Here is a 17,284-nt window from a genome sequence, read left to right as displayed (position 1 = left end):
AAAGCCTGGGGGCAAAAGCTGATCTTACATATGAGACTTTGTATTGAAAGAATTGATTCACTTCTGCTTATCCTTGTATCCCCTCTTTGGCAGCCGCTGTGATGCCAAGCCGTAAGCATGGTATGATTTATTATGGATTGAGGAGCTTTAGCACCGATAACACAGTGAGATATATATTTAAATCACACTCTACAATCCCACACCGCCACTTTGCTTGTAATTCTCGCTTCGCTTATTCTACCACTTAGGTACTGTCTGTCTATTGTTGTATAATGCTATTATATCAAAGCACTTTGACACTTCACCTATTATATCAACCTAGCCTTGTATCTGCTCAATAATACAGACCACAAAAAGAATAGACGACAACTAACAATGTCGGACTACGATTCCTTTGACCGCAACATGCGAGTTTCTGTTCAGCGCAACGGAGAAATCAACGACGTTGGCTACTGCAATCTCATGCTTCCTCGCAGCGGCCCAGACTCTCCGGGGCCTCATTCCGATGTGAAGGGACTAATGTCATGGCCGCGTATCTGTGGCGTCTTGACCGACGTAGAGATTGCTCATACCATGGGGACAGATTCATCATGGACGTCTAAGCCGCGCGGCTGTCGACTGCGCATTACCTTCACAGATAAGAACTCTGATGATCTTTTGGACGAGGAGGATCAGAGGGGAGATTGGGAATCGCGGGAAGTTCCTGGCAAAAACAGGAAGAGAGCTGATCTGACCTCGGTCGACCCAATCGTGTGCCTGGATGCGAATGGTGTTGGTACCTCATATATGCTGAGCTTGGGGCTGCTGATCAAGACGCCATCTCCCAGCCGGGTGACGCAGGTGGTGCTGGAAGAGAATACACAGAGGACCCTTGTGCAGGTGCCACCAGTGTGGACGAACGACAGCTTTATCACACTCGCCAAAGTGTTCAGTATCATTGCTATCGCACTAGAGCGTATAGAGTTCCTTGGCATCCACTCGGAGATGGGAGAAGCGCTAAAAAAAGCGAGGTTAGAGATTCAGGAAGAACTCTTGAGAAGTCTGGAGGCTGAAAAGAACGATACCAACAAACTGCAGATTGCAGCACCCGTGCTGCCGTTTCTGGCACTTAATCAAATTTGCGGTGGCAGTAAACCTCTGAGCTTGGATAGTTTACAGGGGCTCGTCTCAAGGGTTGTGCCTTATTATGCCGTAGCACCAAGGGTGGAGGTCCACAAAGGCTCATGCGGATGTCTGCTACCCGGGGGGCTGGCAGAAGCAGACAAGGGCGCTGGTATCTCTGAGGACAAAACTACTCCAAAGAGATTTTATGACGCCTTGCTCGGTAGCGAGGCCGATCTCAAAGACAAGATAGTGGCAAGACCGGTGGATGAACCCGTGGAGAGCTACATAGCACTCTCATACCCTTGGAACTCGTACAATTCACAAGATCTGGAAAGGATTATTGGAATAGTCCATGAGGTATTGAATTGCCGCTACTTCTGGGTCGATCGATGGTGCATAGACCAAGACAGCTACGAGGACAAAGAAGCCGAGGTGCCCAAGATGAAGGACTACTACTCTAACGCTGAGTACACTCTGATCCTTCCTGGCATGACATTTCCACTTGGACTTGCACAGCTGAAGACCGAAGGCCCCAAAGTTCGAGTATACACTCCCGAGCTAGTTCAGCAGGTCAAGCAGACATGGGAGACCTGCGAGTGGAGAAAGCGCTGCTGGACATTGCAGGAAGCCATCATGAGCAAGCATTGTACCTTCTGGACAGGTCAAGAATCAGCCCCCCTGATCGACTGTTCACAGCTCGTGGGAATTTTATGCAGTTCGCCGTTTGGTGACAGCTACATAAACACCCTCCCTCACCTCTCGATGGAGGTAGGCCATGTCGACAAGAAAACCTTGGTGGCCATGGCAGCGACGATAGCAGACCCAACAGAGGAATCTGTATATCAGAGAGCAATAGTCAGATGCTCCAGTCATGGCACCATCCCAGAAGCGAATGCCTGCAAGCGCCCTTTGGCAGTGCTACTGGACAAGGTGCGCGGGCGAGAAGCGACTCTAGAGCTGGATGAATACTACAGCCTCTTCTCCATGGCATCGGATGAGCTTCCCGCTATAGATTACAGAATCGACATTGTTCAGCTCGTGGAGAGAATCTTGGGTACTGGTGCTCTAGGAGCCAATATCCTTTTGACAAGTACTAGGCGAGACAGTGTCGTCAATAGGAGTTGGGTGCCTAGCATTTGCGCCAAGCGACAATTTTCAATGATGGGAGATGGCATAAACGCGTCGCATCCGCACATATCTGACGGTGTAATGGTCGTTGCTGCATTTCCGGTTAGGATGAAGACTGCAGATGATGACAGCAGCGACTACTTCGCTGAGGGCACAAAGATTTACATGGTTTATTCCTACCCAGCAGAGAATCCCTTTGATGTTGACATGGACTTTACTATACGGCGTAGACTGAAGAGAGCGAGCCACTATCTCTTCATACAGCCGGTACAGTGGGATTTCTCAGTGTTCACCAGTGGTTTAATACTATTGGCCACTGAGGAAAAGAAACCAGGAGAACACCGTGTGATGGATGCTACAATCATGGATAACATGACACAGCATACATTTTTGCAAAACCGCCATTTTGGAGATGGTAAACCATTTCGGCTTGTCTAGTTGAGGACTAGGTATAGACCGAAAAAAGGATATGGGTTTTATGATGAGGACTGTTTGCAGCTGGCTCGACTGCCAATCTTTACTGCACAGTAACAGAACAGCCGATACACACGCCTAGCATCATAACAATCAATAATTTGGCAATATTTTCAAAGCTGGCCTAGAGTAAAAAAAAATCAATAGTTTGGATGATGCGATAGAATTTAAACTAATCGTATCTATACATCTAACCGCTTCGGTATCACATGGTGCTCAGTGAGTCGAAGCTGCGGGAAAACTGGCTGTACGCGGCGAGGGCGGCCGTCCATAATACGAACACTTGATAGTCCAGGCCACTATTGCAGTATGGTGGGGGGAAGGGGGGCTTGAGTTGAGCGAGCTGAGAATTCTTCGCGCTTTTATCACGCTGGCAGGGTTAAGAATAGAGAGGCTAAGAATAAGAGCTCGTTTACAGGGAGGGGCGCAGCTGATGAACAATATTGGGAATGAGCACGCGCTTCCGGTGGATGAAAGGCCGCTAATAATTCAGCGGCGTGGAACAGGCAACTGGGATCTATGGGCTATTGGTGGACGCGGTCGATAGGGAAAACGCACTCTCAGTACACCTGGCTCCACCAAGATTGATAGAGTCCATGCGGGAGAACAAGCTAAGGATAGGCAATGGTCTGCACTACTTAGCGTGAGACTTGGCTGTAATTGCATATTTGCAAAGCCTAATAGTGAAGTAAACTATAAATAAACAAACCTGTCTTCTCAATCTCTCAATCCATCGTTCCAGCAACCATATTCCGCAAAATATCCCAAAAGCAAATCTCTAGCATCTTTACAATGGCACTCAATAACGACCTCAACACCAAGGCTGGTCTTGACACCGTCACCCAAGAAGAGCACGATGACATTGCGTCCACCTTCGCGGCTCTGGCTGACATTCTAGCCGCCTCTGACTCGGCCGGTGTCATGGCTGATGCCGCGGACTTTAAACCAGACAACTTGATCGATAACGTCTTTTACATCAACCTGAGCCCCAATGCTGAGTCACTCGACGACTCTTGGCGGCAAAGGCTTAAGATCGTCACCGAGAACGTTGACATGAATACTGATTTCTTCAATGACAGGGCTTTCAAGGTCCTGAATGCTAAGGTTGCTGAGGGCCGAATTTCCCCCAAGGATGAAATCACGAAGGCGAACTTTTTCGCCAAGGTGATCGAACGTTTGACCGCGACCGCTCCTTGGTATGTTAATTTCTGATTTGTCACCATAATCACATTTCAACTTGACCATGTAATTCAGAGTTAATAAAGGTTTTCACAGGATCGGTACCTATGGCGTCAACTTGCAGGATAAGAACTTCACTACTAAGAAGGAAGACTTCCACAAAGCCCTCATTTCGCACTTTACACAGGGCCTGAACCTCCCAAACAACGTTGTGGATAAGTTCGAAGGTTTTCTGGCCAACGTCCAAAACACAATCAAGAACTCGTCTACATCACCCAGCGACAGCATTTCAATCTACATTTACGCCGTGATTTACGTCAAGGACGAAATCCTTCAGCAGTGGCGAACTCGTAAGTCTCCCGATACTAGCCTGATATATTCAGGAGAGTGACAAACTAACATAGATTGTGTACAGATCTTCGAACCATCTCCTTCAAGCCCAGTCAAAACCTTGGCACCTACATCAAGGACAAGAACAACAGCAACACTGGAAGCCAAGTCAATGTAGACTTTCAGTACGTTCAACTTGACGGCACTTTTAATAATGATCTCTTCGAGAAGTCTGGCAAGCCTGCCCTTATGGAAATGCGGCCAGTGGCAACAACTATAAAGCCCTTAGGTATTACTTTTGATAGTGATTAGGTTCTCCTTAAGATATGAATTGATATTAAACCTAATAACCTTAACTCGGGTTGTACTCAGTATGTCCCTGTTGATTCTTGGTATACGCAACAGGTTGCTCCACTACTGCTGCCAATCAGCTACTACCGCTTGAATCATCGAACCTTTCCCTTTTTTATCTGAGTGCATTCTCGCCACTCCACACTATTGACGGCGTTCTAGACTCTTAGTGCTTGGGGAAACTTTGTTCAAGTGGCTAGCTGAAAGGCTACGCTATCGGTCTCTCGAGCTAGCTGGTTTACATTAGAGCCACAGCGCTAACGGAGGTCCGGGGGCGTTTAATTGTAGATTTCTGTAGCTTATGGTTTGTGTGGTTCTACTGTAATAAGAGTTCAGCTGAATACATATCACCAAGCTTACCACTTTTTGGGAACGACTTAGTGGGCGGAGCATCTGCATATGCATCTTGAACCGCAAACAGAAGTCATAAGCGACAGTTTTACAAGCCAAGTCTAGACATAGTTTAGAATGGCCTAGATCATGTTTGCGAAACCGGGCGTTCCAGCACAAACAATCAGGAGGGGCCGAGCACCATTTGCTCGAAGACGAACTATTTCGTGGCAGATGCTTTGTCTCAGCTCTCCGTCACTGTACTGGTAATTCTGTACGTGCTGATTTCTTCTTCCAATCCACTTTATCTAAGATTTTCACCAAATGGCCTCGTCAATCAGCATCAATGGCGTCAGCGTAGAGCTTAACCATGACTGTGATGGATCAGACACCATCTACATTATCCTTCGCACCAAGGGCATGCCGCTGAACAAAAAGCAAAAGACAAAGCTCCTAGAACTAGGGGTCCACGTCAATGAGTTCGTCGGTGACGAGAAACAACAGATCTACCTCTGTGGTTTCCATCAAGATTCTCTGGATAAGGTCCAAGATCTGGGCTTTGTTGAGTACGCGGGCGAGTACGTGGAGGAATTTGCCCTAACAAAGAAAGTCCAGCAGGACGCAAAAGGACAAACTTGCAATGTCGCAATCATGCTACATCAAGATGTGGAGGAGATCACTGAAGAGTTGACTGAAAAAATAGCAGAAGCTGCCAATGTCGACCCATCCGCAATTGTTGTAGAGGACAGAGGACTTCAGGTCAAGGTTGCGACGGACAAGTTGGATGGGATAGCAGCCCTGGATGAAGTCCGGGTGCTTCATACAGCTAACGAAGCGGCTTTGTTTGATACAAAAGCTCGTCAGATTCTCCGAGTTGACGAGGCCCTGGCACCCAAAAGTCACACGGAAACTCAGAATATTGTTTACCGAGGCGAGGGCCAGATAGTCTGCGTTGCAGATACTGGTTTGGATCGTGGCTCCAAGACCAACGTCCACGAAGCATTCAGTGGACGAGTCAAAGAATTATTTGCTTGGGGTAGACCTGAAACAAACCTCGCAGATGACTTGGATGGCCACGGCACCCATGTTTGCGGATCGGTCCTTGGTTCAGGCCAACATCAGTCGCATGGCTTGGTCGAAGGCGTAGCACCAGGAGCAGAGCTACTCGTGCAATCGCTGTTCAGCAAGTTCAATCCCTTGAACAACGCACCTCGGCTTGATGGACTGCCCAAGACGAATTTGGGTCCGCTCTTCCAGCAGGCCTATGATGCAGGCGCTCGAATCCATACCAACTCTTGGGGATCTCCGCTACCTATGTCGAGGATTCAGCGACCCTACGACGGACGCTCAGAGAGCATCGACCAATTTGTTCATGAAAACCAAGATATGACGATTCTCTTTGCAGCCGGCAACGACGGTCAGGATGCTGATCTGGACGGCAAGCTTGATGGGGCAATCAACGAACGATCGTTGGGAGCAGAAGCAGCTGCCAAGAACTGCATTACAGTTGGAGCAACGGAGAATGATCGACCTGACCTCGCTTCTAGTGACTCTAAGCGCCCTTACACGTACGGAGGGTTCTGGACCCAGAGGTTTGCCGTCAATCCACTTCGTGACGACCACATGGCCAACAATCCAGATGGATTGGCAGCCTTTAGTAGCCGCGGCCCAACAGCAGAAAATAGGCTAAAGCCAGACATTGTTGCTCCTGGAACAGCCATTCTCTCAGCACGCTCCCAGAATAAAAAGTATCTTGGAGGAGTTCATCTTACTGGAGAATCTGGAGATAGCAAGTACATGTACTTGGCCGGAACGAGCATGGCTACGCCACTCGTGGCAGGTTGCTGCGCTGTTCTTCGCCAGGCTCTCATTGCCAATGGATATCAAGATGAGCAAGATGGAGTCAAGAACCCTACTGGCTCTTTGATCAAGGCCCTACTTATCAATGGAGCTGCTCCAGTGGGTGGTCAGTACATGCCCGATGGGGTTAATGAAGGGTACAATGCACACTCTGGGTTTGGACGAGTTGACCTCTCTGCGTCAATTCCCGGCATCAATGATGCTTACTCGGGTTATGGCATTGGGGTTGTTGATGAAGATGACGATGATCCCTTTGAGTACACGGTGAACATTCCGAAACCGTTAGAGGGAGATAATGGTTCTTTGACGCTGAAAGTCACTATGGTGTATGCAGACCGCCCAGGCGGCAAGCTTCAGCACGACCTGAACCTTGTGGTTGCCAGCGGCGAGCTCGAACGCCATGGTAATCAAGTGAACAAGTCGTTTCCACTTGGTGCCGCTGAGGGATTTGATCGTCGTAATAATGTCGAGCAAGTTGTATGGCACCATGTCCCCGTCGGATCAGTACGCATAATTGTAAAGCCATTCCGTTTCATGGGCGAGCGAGTGCCTTTTGCTTACGCGTGGAGGCTTGTCAGGTCATTTTGACCTTGTAACCTTTAGTCGGGTCAATATATTTGAAGCTTACTTTCGAGCGCTTCCAATGCCAGTCATCAATACGGGGATCTGAATTAAAGTTAAAATTGTCATAAGCAGACATTGGATCAAAATACATCCATTATAGTTAGCCTTCTGTTGACTGTTCCTACGGCTGTAAATCTCATTATGCATTCAGCAGATAGTTTCACCTATATCTAATGTACTAATAAAGACCTTTGTTTATTAACTTTACTTTTTTAATTGACTCCAACTATTTAAAGTAACTATTCTTCGTCTCTATGGATGTTATACGAACGCTTCTCGAAGTGAATGACATATTCTAACCCAACATTCCCCGTACATGGTCTGTGCCTCTGTAGTTCCATCCTGTGGCTTGACCGAGAATCCGTGAGTGCCACCGTCGAACTCATGGAAAGTGACTTCCTTGCCTCTCTTGGAAAGATTTTGTGCATAACAGAAGCCCTCATCTTTTCCCGTCTGCGTGAGTATTAGGTCTGAGTAACCCCCGGGCATGTTTTGTGTTACATACCTGGTCTACTATTCGCCGGTTGTTTAATCACGCATCCTGAGGATGTCCCAACAGAAGACCGCTGCCTTCCAGAATTAACGCCAGTGGATGGTTTACTTGGAGTTTGTCCGTAGGCTGTGGAAGCCATTAATCACAGATAACATACCCTGCTCCCAAACCTGGAGTGCTTATCTTAACTTCCCGATCATGACCTTCATTTGGACCGGTCAGAAATGATACAAGCTTGCGCAAAGTCCACGAGATGCAGCTGAGGTATATTCGAAAGAGAAATGGCCATTTACCGCCATCCTTCACGCTGGGTATCCAACCCGAAGGAGCACCTGCTATGGACAAGAGAGAGATGTGAGAATAACTATTATGGGAAACACAAATAGGAATATCTAAGTAAAATAAAATACTGCTGTTTTAAATCCCAGATCAATTGACCCCCATCGCCTCCCGGATCTTGGCACAGAGAGCCGACGCAATCGGCTCCCTCATCATAGTAAAGTGATTGGCATTCTCAATCGCCATTGTGCCAATGTTCTCAGCACCAATAAACTCATCCCAACCGTTAGGCCCAAAGTCCTCCCTATTGTTCAAGAGCCAGTTCATACCCCGAGGATCATCAGGCTGTGCCTCAGGACGGGGATCATCGGGGTTCTTGCACACACCGTCCGCGGCCCAGATGATGGTCGTCTTGGGTGCCATGCCATGCTCAAACGGTTCGGGCACGTACCTATCCAGAGCCTCGATGAAAACACAGAAGTGCTGGAAGAGCCAATCAGGCGGCGCTTGAGCTTCCTCGCCCATCTCGAAAGCGCCAAAGATACCTGACTTTTCGAGGAAGTCGTACATACGCTTTGGCAATTTACCGAGACCAACGGGGTTGGGGGAGTCAATCAGGATGAGGCTCTCGACTACCTCTCCCTCAGAAACAAGCTGACGAGCGGCGTCGAAGGCAGAGACGCCTCCTGCTGACCAACCGGCAAGATGGTAAGGGCCTGAAGGCTGGCGACGACGTACTTCGCTCAAGTAAGAGCCAGTGATGTCTTGGAGAGCACAGTTGAACTCATGCGGCTTGGTGAGATAAGGACTGTTCAATCCAATGACTCTCATGTCAGGCGAGATGGACGGGAGAGTGACATATGATGTTGCCGAGCCAGCACCGTCGGGGAACAAGAAAAGTGTCCGAGAACAGTGTTTAGTGCCCTGCAGGATTGTAGAGGTAGAGCGAGGGATCTCAGCCACAACAGGCTTGACCTCCTCAACGACATCGTCTCCGTGGTCACTGGGGGATGTTGAAGGAGCGCTAGACGCTGAACTATCTGCCTCGGAGTTTGAGCTTGAGAAGTCTTGGTCGTTGGCTCCAAGGAAGGACTTGAGGTCCTGCACTGTTGAGAACTCGTAGAACTGAGCTGCGGGTATGTCCAGGTCGAGTTCCTCTCGGAAGTTGCCCAGGATGGTCAATGACATGAGTGAATCGACACCCAGGTCAGCCAAGAGTGTAGAGTCAGTAAGGTCAGAGATGTCGACGCCAATCTCATCAGCAATGATCTCGAGAGCCTTCTGAACCAGTCCAGAAGCAGAAGCGACGGGTAATCCTGCGGGCTCTGGGGGTGATGTCGTGCCAACACTATGGTTAGCGGTGGACGGTGGAGTCAGAACTGCGTGGCTAACGGGTACAGAAGCAACATGCTTGACCGCAGCGGACTTGGCCTTGGCACCAGAAGGCTTGGGAAGAAGCATCTCCAGTACCTTGCGAGCGACCTTCTTGAAGGTGACGCCACCACAGATACCGATGATCTTGCCATCACGAAGAACATGGACATCGCCACTGTAAGTCGAATCATCAGAACCGACAGCCTGCATCTTGACGTATGTCTGATACTGAACATCGCACTGATAAGGCTCGACCAGACGAAGAGTGCGCCAGCCATGGTTGATGTAGACGTGATCATCAAGATCCAAGCTGTCGCTGCAGTTCATGATGAAGCCAGTGATGTGACCCAGACTGTCACAGCAGTATGGGTTGAGCGCAAAGGTATCCTTTCCAGAGGGCATAAACACCTTGCCAGTTCCTTCGAGACCTTCACTGTCGAACCAAACCTGCTCAATGCCTTGAAAGGCTGATCCGTACTGAACTGAGTTGGAGAAGATTTTGTACAAGAGACCACGGCGCATCATATGAGCAGAACCATCACTGGCGCCTCGCACAAGCTGTTTAATACCTCGCTGGATGAGATATGCGTGACTCTGCCAGCTTTCGCGGTGGGTGCTCGGGTTCTCAACCGCTACATCACAAACTGCGTGTACAGTAGTCTGCTTTCCGCCTGCATTGACGCTGAAGATACGAACTGAACCGTGCATGGTGGTCCAGTCCATATCTAGTGATGCTCGGAACCGCTGAGGCCCAGTCTCTCCAACGATGAGGGCCTTCTCGACAGCCATGTTGTTGATGGAAGGTAGGTTCGTCTGTGTGTCGAGGCCGTGGTTCTCGATGAGGTGCTTGGCGAGGGTAAATGCAATGTCGGCGAAAAGAGTCTGCAAATTGTAACGTTAGTGAGTGAATCTAGCAGAAGTGCGAACGAAGGGGGACTAACCGAAGGAGCCATAGTCAAATTGTTGACACGATGGTTTTGCGCAATGGCCAAGAGAGATGGGTCATGCATGTCAGACTCAGCTGTGATGGAGCTTCTCTTGTCACCGTGAGCCTGCTCAATGACATTGTGCACTGAATCGCTGAGTCGCAGTGCTCTTGTGTGTACGGGTACCCCCACTGCAGTGTTCTCAACAGGTTCGTCGCCTTTGGTAAGACACCAGCTGTACTTGTACTGCATCCAGTAGTTTGCAAGCTGCCAACTATACTTGGGAAGCGGAAGGACATTGCGAGAAGAAGCAAAGTCACGATGATACTCTTCCCAGTTAACAGAGAAACCAGCGAGGTGCAAAGCGCAAAGAGAATCTGCAAGTGTCTTGAAGTGGTCCTCCTTGCGGCGCAGAGAAGCAAGACAGCGAAACTCCTGGCCGATGATTGACTTGACCATTCGCGTGAGGATGGGGTGCGCTCCGATCTCTATACACATGCCACTTCGATCCATGATGCCTTGCGCTTCAGCCATCTTGATAGCACCGAGGAAGTCAACTGTCTCACGGCAGTGACGTCTGATGTACTGAGGACCGAGGGTATCGCCGGTGAGCAGTGTACAAAGAAGAGGCGAGACGATGGGCAGCTTGGGCTCGTGGAACTCAATCTGAGAAGCGAGTTCCTCGAGATCGTCAAGAATGGGATCAACTTGAGATGAGTGGAAGGCAAACGGAATCTCGAGCTTGTGAAGCTTGTAGCCAGACTGTGTCAACTTGCTACAGAGCGTCTCGATATCCGCATTGGGGCCGCTGAGTACAGTATCTTCGGTGCCGTTAACACAAGCAATCTCGACCTTCAAGTCAGAGGAAATGTGCTGCCTCAACTCATCAGCAGCCGCTTTGACAGCGACCATCCCGTGTGTGTAGGCAGTGCACTTCTTGTCAAGAAGCGCGGCCCTGTGACCACAGAGGAAGATGGCATCGTTGATGCTCAGAACACCTGCAATCTGGAGAGCAGCATACTCCCCCAGACTGTGCCCGATAACATACTGGGGAGTAATGCCGAGGCTGGCCCAGAAACGAGCGAGTGCGATCTGGATGATGCACGTTCCGAGCTGCACGACGACAGCAGAGAGATCCTCGACGGGTTTCGTGCCGTGAATAAGCGGCAAAACTGATGGGAGACCTTGAAGAGTTGCGACAGAGTCAATCTGATGAATGTCTGACCGGAAAGACGAAAAGCTCCTGTAGTACCCAATGGCCATGGCAGTCTCCTGCGCTCCCTGTCCAGTGAACAGGAACCCAACCTTGGGTGACACGGCAGGAATACCCTTGACCTGTCCAGCGGCGGCAGCAGCCTTGAGAAGAGACTTTCTCAAATCATCAAGACTGTTAGTGACAAATGCAACGCGTCGACTGTGATGCACGCGTCGCGCTGTAGTGGTGTACGAGAGCTGAGAAAGAAGCTCACCCTCCGGAGCCCAGGAGTTGGCAATGTATGCTTCGAGAGCCTTCAGATTCTCTTCCAAAGCCTTGGTAGACCTCGCCGAAACAGCAACGACATGCTCAGTACGGACATCTGCATCTTGATGCTGTCGTTCTAGATGAATAGCAGGAGCATCCTCAAGCAGCAAGGACGTGTTGCCCCCAGCAGCAGAGAAATTGTTCACCAACACTCTTCGCTTACCACCCTCAGGACGAGTCCAGTCGACACCGTCCTTCAACGCAATGCGTACACCACGATGATCCAAATCCTTGGGAAAACCCTGGTTGATCTTAGTCTTGATGCCGCAGTGCGGAGGAATCGTGTTCTTCTGCATCATGAGCAGCACCTTGATGATGGCGAGAACTCCAGAGGCTGATTCAGCGTGTCCGACGTTGGCTTTGACTGAGCCGAGATACAAGCTCTTGTCTCGTGGGCGACTATGATCGAAAGCGAATGAGTTGAGGACTGAGCGCATCTCAACTGCATCGCCGGCTTGGGTGCCTGTGCCGTGCATCTCGACGTAGCTTACATCGTGGGGATGAATGCCAGTCTCGTTGAGGAGTTTCTTGAAGAGATACTCCTGTGCGTCTGCGAGGGGTCGGGTGATGGAGACGGACTCTGCTGAATGGTTGGTGTGTGCTCCCAGGATGACACCAAAGATCGGGTCACTATCGGCGATGGCATCCGGGAGGCGCTTGAGAATCAAGGTGCCGATTCCGTCAGCGCGGCAGTAACCGTCTGCACCATCGTCAAAAGCCTTGCAGTTGCCTGTACGCGAAAGGAAGTGCCCGCGATCGAGGCCTGCAAAGTTGTCCGGGTTCGTCATGACATTGGTTCCACCAGCAATCGCAGTATCGCAATCCCTGTTCTTCAACGACGTAATCGCAAGATTGATAGCAGCGAGACTGGAAGAGCAAGCAGTGTCAACAGCGATACTTGGGCCCGTAAACTTGAAGAAGTAGTTGACTCTGCCAGGAATGAAGGCACGGTTCGCTCCAGGGATGTAATAAGTATCAACATCCTGCGAGGAGTTCACCTCACCCCAATCGTTACTCGTAGTACCGTAATAAACACCCACGCGATTTCGCTGAGTGGAGGGAGTTCGGTCTGGTACCACTCCAGCCATCTCAAGAGCTTCATAAGCTGTGAGCAGGGCGAGGCGCTGAGCTGGATCAGTCTGCATGGCTTCTTTGGGCGACATGTGGAAGAATTGAGTGTCAAAGTAGCCTGCGGACTTTAACCAACATCCGTACTGGACTTGGCTGGTGTTCTTGCGCTGGCCAGTGGGATCGTAGTGGTCGCGAGCGAAGCGCTCTTCGGGGACTGGTTTGTGCACGTCTAGACCGCGGATGAGAAGATCCCAGAACTCATCGAGGTTGTCGGCTTCTGGGAATCGTCCGCTGAAGCCGATGATGGCTATCTTGTTGTCGTCTCCAGAAGCAACATGGGGTTCTGCTCGGTCTTTGGCCAGGCTCTCTAAGGTTGGACCAATGCGAGTTGTAGCTCCTCGCTTGGCCAGCCAGTCTGCAAGACTGCAAACAGTTGTTTGCGAGTTGATTGGTATCAAGGTGGCCTCATTACTTGAAATGGTTTCGAGTAGAGCGTCGGTGACAAGATCCATACGGATTTGCTGAGAAAGAGCGCTGCTCAAAACGTCATCGAGGAGGTCTCCGAAAGAAAGCTGGTGTAAACGAGATCCTGAGGCGCAGGAAATGATGGGAATGAGCATCTTGTTGTCTAGGAACTCAACGTCTTCGAGGATTGATGCTAGGGTATTGTCGAGGCTGGACTCGGAGTATGCTGAGGAGTTGTGGTAGGGACCATGGATTGGAGCTGGATACAGTCTCTTTCCAGAGAAAGCATCGCAAGCCTTCAGTGATTCGAGGATTGAAGGGGGACCGCTGATTGTTGTGAAGCCAGGACCTACGGCGCTGATATAGGGACGTGTACTGGATGTAAGATTCTGGGACTGGGATGAGCATGGAGCTAAATTGGGAATTCTGGAGCTTCAAAACTTACCTTTTCTTTGGAGAATTGTTGTAGAGCTTCTGAAACAAGCTTTTCCTGATTCGAAGACAGAATCATAGACCAGCTTGAAGGTATCAAGCACCCGAGGTTCTCAGCTCTTCTGCGAACGTGCATTCCAAGGCGGAAAGCAACTGTCGCAGCTTCGACGCCCAGTCTAGAAATGTCGAAAACATCCTTGGCGCAGCTTACAGCAGCTGCTGCAATGCTACCGGTACAGATACCGAGTAGAAATGATGAGGATGCCGAGGGATGTTGCTTATCTGATCGGGCAAGATAGCTTCAACCTCGTTAGCAAAACCAAGACTTCTGCTTTTTTGTCCGACTTACTCGATATAGTATCCAATCTCATAAATGCAAACAAAAGCACTATCCAGCGCCGCATGAGGCTCGCTCCTCCGAACGCCCTCTAAAAGCAAACTCAAGCTCTCAGCCTCGGGAATCGATTTTCTCTCCAAAGACGAGAGTGAAACAATCTCCCGCCGGACTGCCAAAAACGCCTCGCCAAGAAAAGAAGTCAAAAGCGCGTTATCTTTCACGCGTACAAGGGCTTGTAGTTTATCAAGAACGGGAGTGCTTTGATCGCCAAAGACGTACACATCTGCGGAGGACGCCATCTTGAAAATGTAAGATGGCAAAAAGAATCGCTGTTGAAAGCTGTAACAAAGGTGCAATATTCGTTTGTCTTGGCTATTTTCTCGCCAAGATGTATCTGGCTTATACTGTAGAGGTTCAAACATACGTGACCCTTTTTGGTAATTCGTAAGGGTCTGGCTAGTGTTGGTTCCGCGCTTTTGCGAAAATGTCCGTAGTGGCTTGCATGGGTGGGCCAGGGTCAGTATAGCGGCTAGTTACGCCACGCAGGATCAGATCAGAGATGAAGCTCCGAAGAGGTCCGAATTCTTATCTTGCAGGGGAAGCTGAAACGGGCAGGGTGGCGTAGTATGTGCCGTGAACCGAGGACGAATCGAGTCAAGAGAAGAGCCACGGACGCGATGCGCTAATGTGTGAATACCAACTACGTGAGGCTCTGTCCCTGGATGGTGATTCGAATCTCGGCACTTGAATAGACTCTCCTTGACAGTTGGCTTTAGTATTGTAGCAATCCAACTTTCTGTAGTTACATAGCTAAGAATTGAACTTGATCTCATGATATGGAGCAGAATCTTGTGACTGCAATGGAACGTTATGGCAAGAACATCATTGAAACTGGCAATAATCGGTTGTGCAAGTCAGAACGAGTTAAACATCTCTCCTACTTAAGCATCACCGCTGAACTATTTGAAGTGGGTGGTGAATGGGATGAGTAACAGATAGTTTAGATTGGATCGAATAAGTCTGTCGAGAAGCTATTCTAAGAACCAACCTCGACGACACCAGTGGCTGCCTGTACCGGGTTCCGAAGTCCCACAAACTCATTCCTCTGCTCAGACTCCTTCATAATCACAGCCTGTTGACTCTCCTTCTCCTCGGCCTCCTTGACCTCCTTTGCCACCTTCTGACGTCTCGCCATCTCAGCCCTCGCTTCATCAACAGCCTTGTTATAAAGATGTCCTCTAGCCGTAAGCTCAACATCCTCCAAATACGGCGCAGCAGAAAGTGCCATAAACGCACGCAAAAGCCAGTCCTCGTTACTCAGCTTTAACATGTCTTTGACAAGAGCAGTTGCAGGACCAGGCGTGCAGAGAAGTGCCTTGCCAACCATTTGAGATCTTTCCAAGGCTGTAGTAGCTGGCTGTGCGCGCTCTTGAGCATAGCCTGCGAGAATGGACTTGGTAGCCTCGCTAGACAGCTTCTCGCCAGGCTGAAGTGCCTTTCGAGCTGCCATGAGCTTGTTGACGAACACGGCGCAGGACTCTATAGCCTGGTTGGCGCCCTGTCCACCAGCCGGTGTAGTCTTACAAGCTGCGTCGCCGACAATGACAGCGCGATCAGTATGCCATCCCTTCGCGACACCTTCTTCAACTCCAATCTTGACAGCTACTACACGGTTCTTGTAGATCTCGCCAAACTTGAGCTTTGGGGTGACCTGCGTGTGAGCAACGCTTAGGCAGAGAGCCTCGGCTTCAGCTTCAGTGTATCGTGGAGCCTGAGACAGCGGGACGTTCTGGTTGAGGTTCTCAAAGACGAACCAGAATACAATTCCGTCTTTGCCTGTGAAGCCGATAACTGTTTGGTTCTCTCGGTAGACAGCGAAGCGTTCACCTGGGGCGATTCCTTCGGTGGGCGCTGACATGCCGTAGACTGTGGAGCAGGCAACGCTGATGTCTAGGTATAATTAGTAAAAGATCACAGAGATTAATTAAAACTTAGGGCTTACAGTCATCTGCAGTCAATGGTTCAAGAAGCTTTGAGTCAATGTGTGTGCGTACAGCACTTCGCACGCCATCAGCACCAACGACGATGTCTGCTGTAAGAGACAAGCCATCAGTTGTCCTCACAGTGACATGGTTCTCGCTCTCCTCAATTGAAGCAACGCGCGCGGAAGTCCTGACACATTCTGTGCGCTGAATGTGACGAACCATGATGGGCAGCAGCTTGCGGCGCTCAATGAACGCAACAGGATATCCAATCCTAAGACATACCATTAGCCAATAGCCAGAGAACAGAATCTCATTATACTAACTTCTCACGATACTGACCCATGGCGTCAGAGTCATTCATCAAGTTCCCCTCACTGTCATAAGAGAACCACTTCTCAAGCGGAATAGTAGCATCCTCAATATCCTCCACGAGGCCCAGTTGATCAAGAATACGCAGTCCATTCGGCTGCAGACCAATACCAGCGCCTCGATCAGACTCAAGAGTATCACGACCCTCAAGGAGAAAATAGCTGATGCCGAGTTTCTCAAACATCAGCGCCAGAGTGACTCCAGCGATTCCTCCTCCGGCGATGATGACTTCATAATGCTGGTTTGGTTCAGCCATGGCGATAGTAAGATGGCGTAGAATTTTCTGGATACAATTGTCTCGGTTTACGAGCTTTCACGAGATTTCATTAAGCGGCTGTGCCATTTGGGGTGATGTTGTTATTTGAGTAGGCAGCGCCTTACTAGTGTAGCTTATGCATAAGCACCGACCGAAGATATCCGAATTTTGAAAGTCGCCTCACTCACGCATGGTGAAACACGCGTAGATCGGAGGACTTCGGACTTCCTAAACAGGTAGGACACTGAATCATCGCGGCTCTGTACCATTAAAGTTGTATTGAAATGGCACCACTTTATAGACCTGATAAGCCTCTGTTGGTTTCCATCTTCTCAGCATCATCTCATCAACAGCAATTCAACATTATCTTCCTTGTCTTGACATTTACCAATTTC

At 49.6% G+C, this 17,284-nt stretch overlaps 5 protein-coding genes across 5 annotated transcripts; 3 read left to right on the top strand and 2 right to left on the bottom strand.

Annotated features, from left to right (window-relative positions):
• Window positions 1-375: 375 nt before the first annotated feature.
• Window positions 376-2,670, top strand: FVEG_03376 (hypothetical protein; the record flags this gene model as incomplete). Its single annotated transcript, XM_018890990.1, has 1 exon — window positions 376-2,670. One exon carries the CDS (start codon window positions 376-378, stop codon window positions 2,668-2,670), a length of 2,295 nt encoding a protein of 764 aa, XP_018747421.1.
• An 828-nt stretch (window positions 2,671-3,498) lies between these two features.
• On the top strand, window positions 3,499-4,527 carry FVEG_03377 (hypothetical protein; the record flags this gene model as incomplete). The annotated part of the gene is made up of 3 exons (XM_018890991.1): window positions 3,499-3,902; window positions 3,982-4,235; window positions 4,301-4,527. 3 exons carry the CDS (start codon window positions 3,499-3,501, stop codon window positions 4,525-4,527), a joined length of 885 nt encoding a protein of 294 aa, XP_018747422.1.
• A 693-nt stretch (window positions 4,528-5,220) lies between these two features.
• FVEG_03378 (hypothetical protein) lies at window positions 5,221-7,344 on the top strand (the record flags this gene model as incomplete). The annotated part of the gene is made up of 1 exon (XM_018890992.1): window positions 5,221-7,344. One exon carries the CDS (start codon window positions 5,221-5,223, stop codon window positions 7,342-7,344), a length of 2,124 nt encoding a protein of 707 aa, XP_018747423.1.
• An 858-nt stretch (window positions 7,345-8,202) lies between these two features.
• Window positions 8,203-14,578, bottom strand: FVEG_03379 (hypothetical protein; the record flags this gene model as incomplete). The annotated part of the gene is made up of 4 exons (XM_018890993.1): window positions 8,203-10,408; window positions 10,468-13,899; window positions 13,956-14,241; window positions 14,292-14,578. The coding sequence occupies 4 exons, from the start codon at window positions 14,576-14,578 to the stop codon at window positions 8,303-8,305; spliced, it is 6,111 nt and encodes a 2,036-aa protein (XP_018747424.1). The 3' UTR covers window positions 8,203-8,302.
• A 681-nt stretch (window positions 14,579-15,259) lies between these two features.
• FVEG_03380 (hypothetical protein) lies at window positions 15,260-16,929 on the bottom strand. Its single transcript, XM_018890994.1, has 3 exons — window positions 16,588-16,929; window positions 16,282-16,535; window positions 15,260-16,229 (listed from the first exon to the last, which is right to left on the bottom strand). The coding sequence occupies exons 1-3, from the start codon at window positions 16,887-16,889 to the stop codon at window positions 15,316-15,318; spliced, it is 1,470 nt and encodes a 489-aa protein (XP_018747425.1). The 5' UTR covers window positions 16,890-16,929; the 3' UTR covers window positions 15,260-15,315.
• Window positions 16,930-17,284: the final 355 nt, after the last annotated feature.

The sequence above is a fragment of the Fusarium verticillioides genome, chromosome 5, assembly GCF_000149555.1.
Source record: "Fusarium verticillioides 7600 chromosome 5, whole genome shotgun sequence".
Taxonomy (NCBI): Eukaryota; Fungi; Ascomycota; class Sordariomycetes; order Hypocreales; family Nectriaceae; genus Fusarium; species Fusarium verticillioides.
The sequence above is the reverse complement of the archived record's forward strand: the minus strand, read 5'-3'. Positions and strand labels throughout refer to the sequence as shown.

What these genes read in the sequence shown, in the direction of transcription:
- FVEG_03380 (XM_018890994.1), bottom strand. Translation starts at nt 16,889, where the DNA reads ATGGCTGAACCAAACCAGCATTATGAAGTCATCATCGCCGGAGGAGGA. An exon ending in ATGGGTCAGTATCGTGAGAA is followed by an intron (nt 16,536 to 16,587) that starts GTTAGTATAATG and finishes GGTATGTCTTAG; the next exon opens with GATTGGATATCCTGTTGCGT. An exon ending in ACCATTGACTGCAGATGACT is followed by an intron (nt 16,230 to 16,281) that starts GTAAGCCCTAAG and finishes AATTATACCTAG; the next exon opens with ACATCAGCGTTGCCTGCTCC.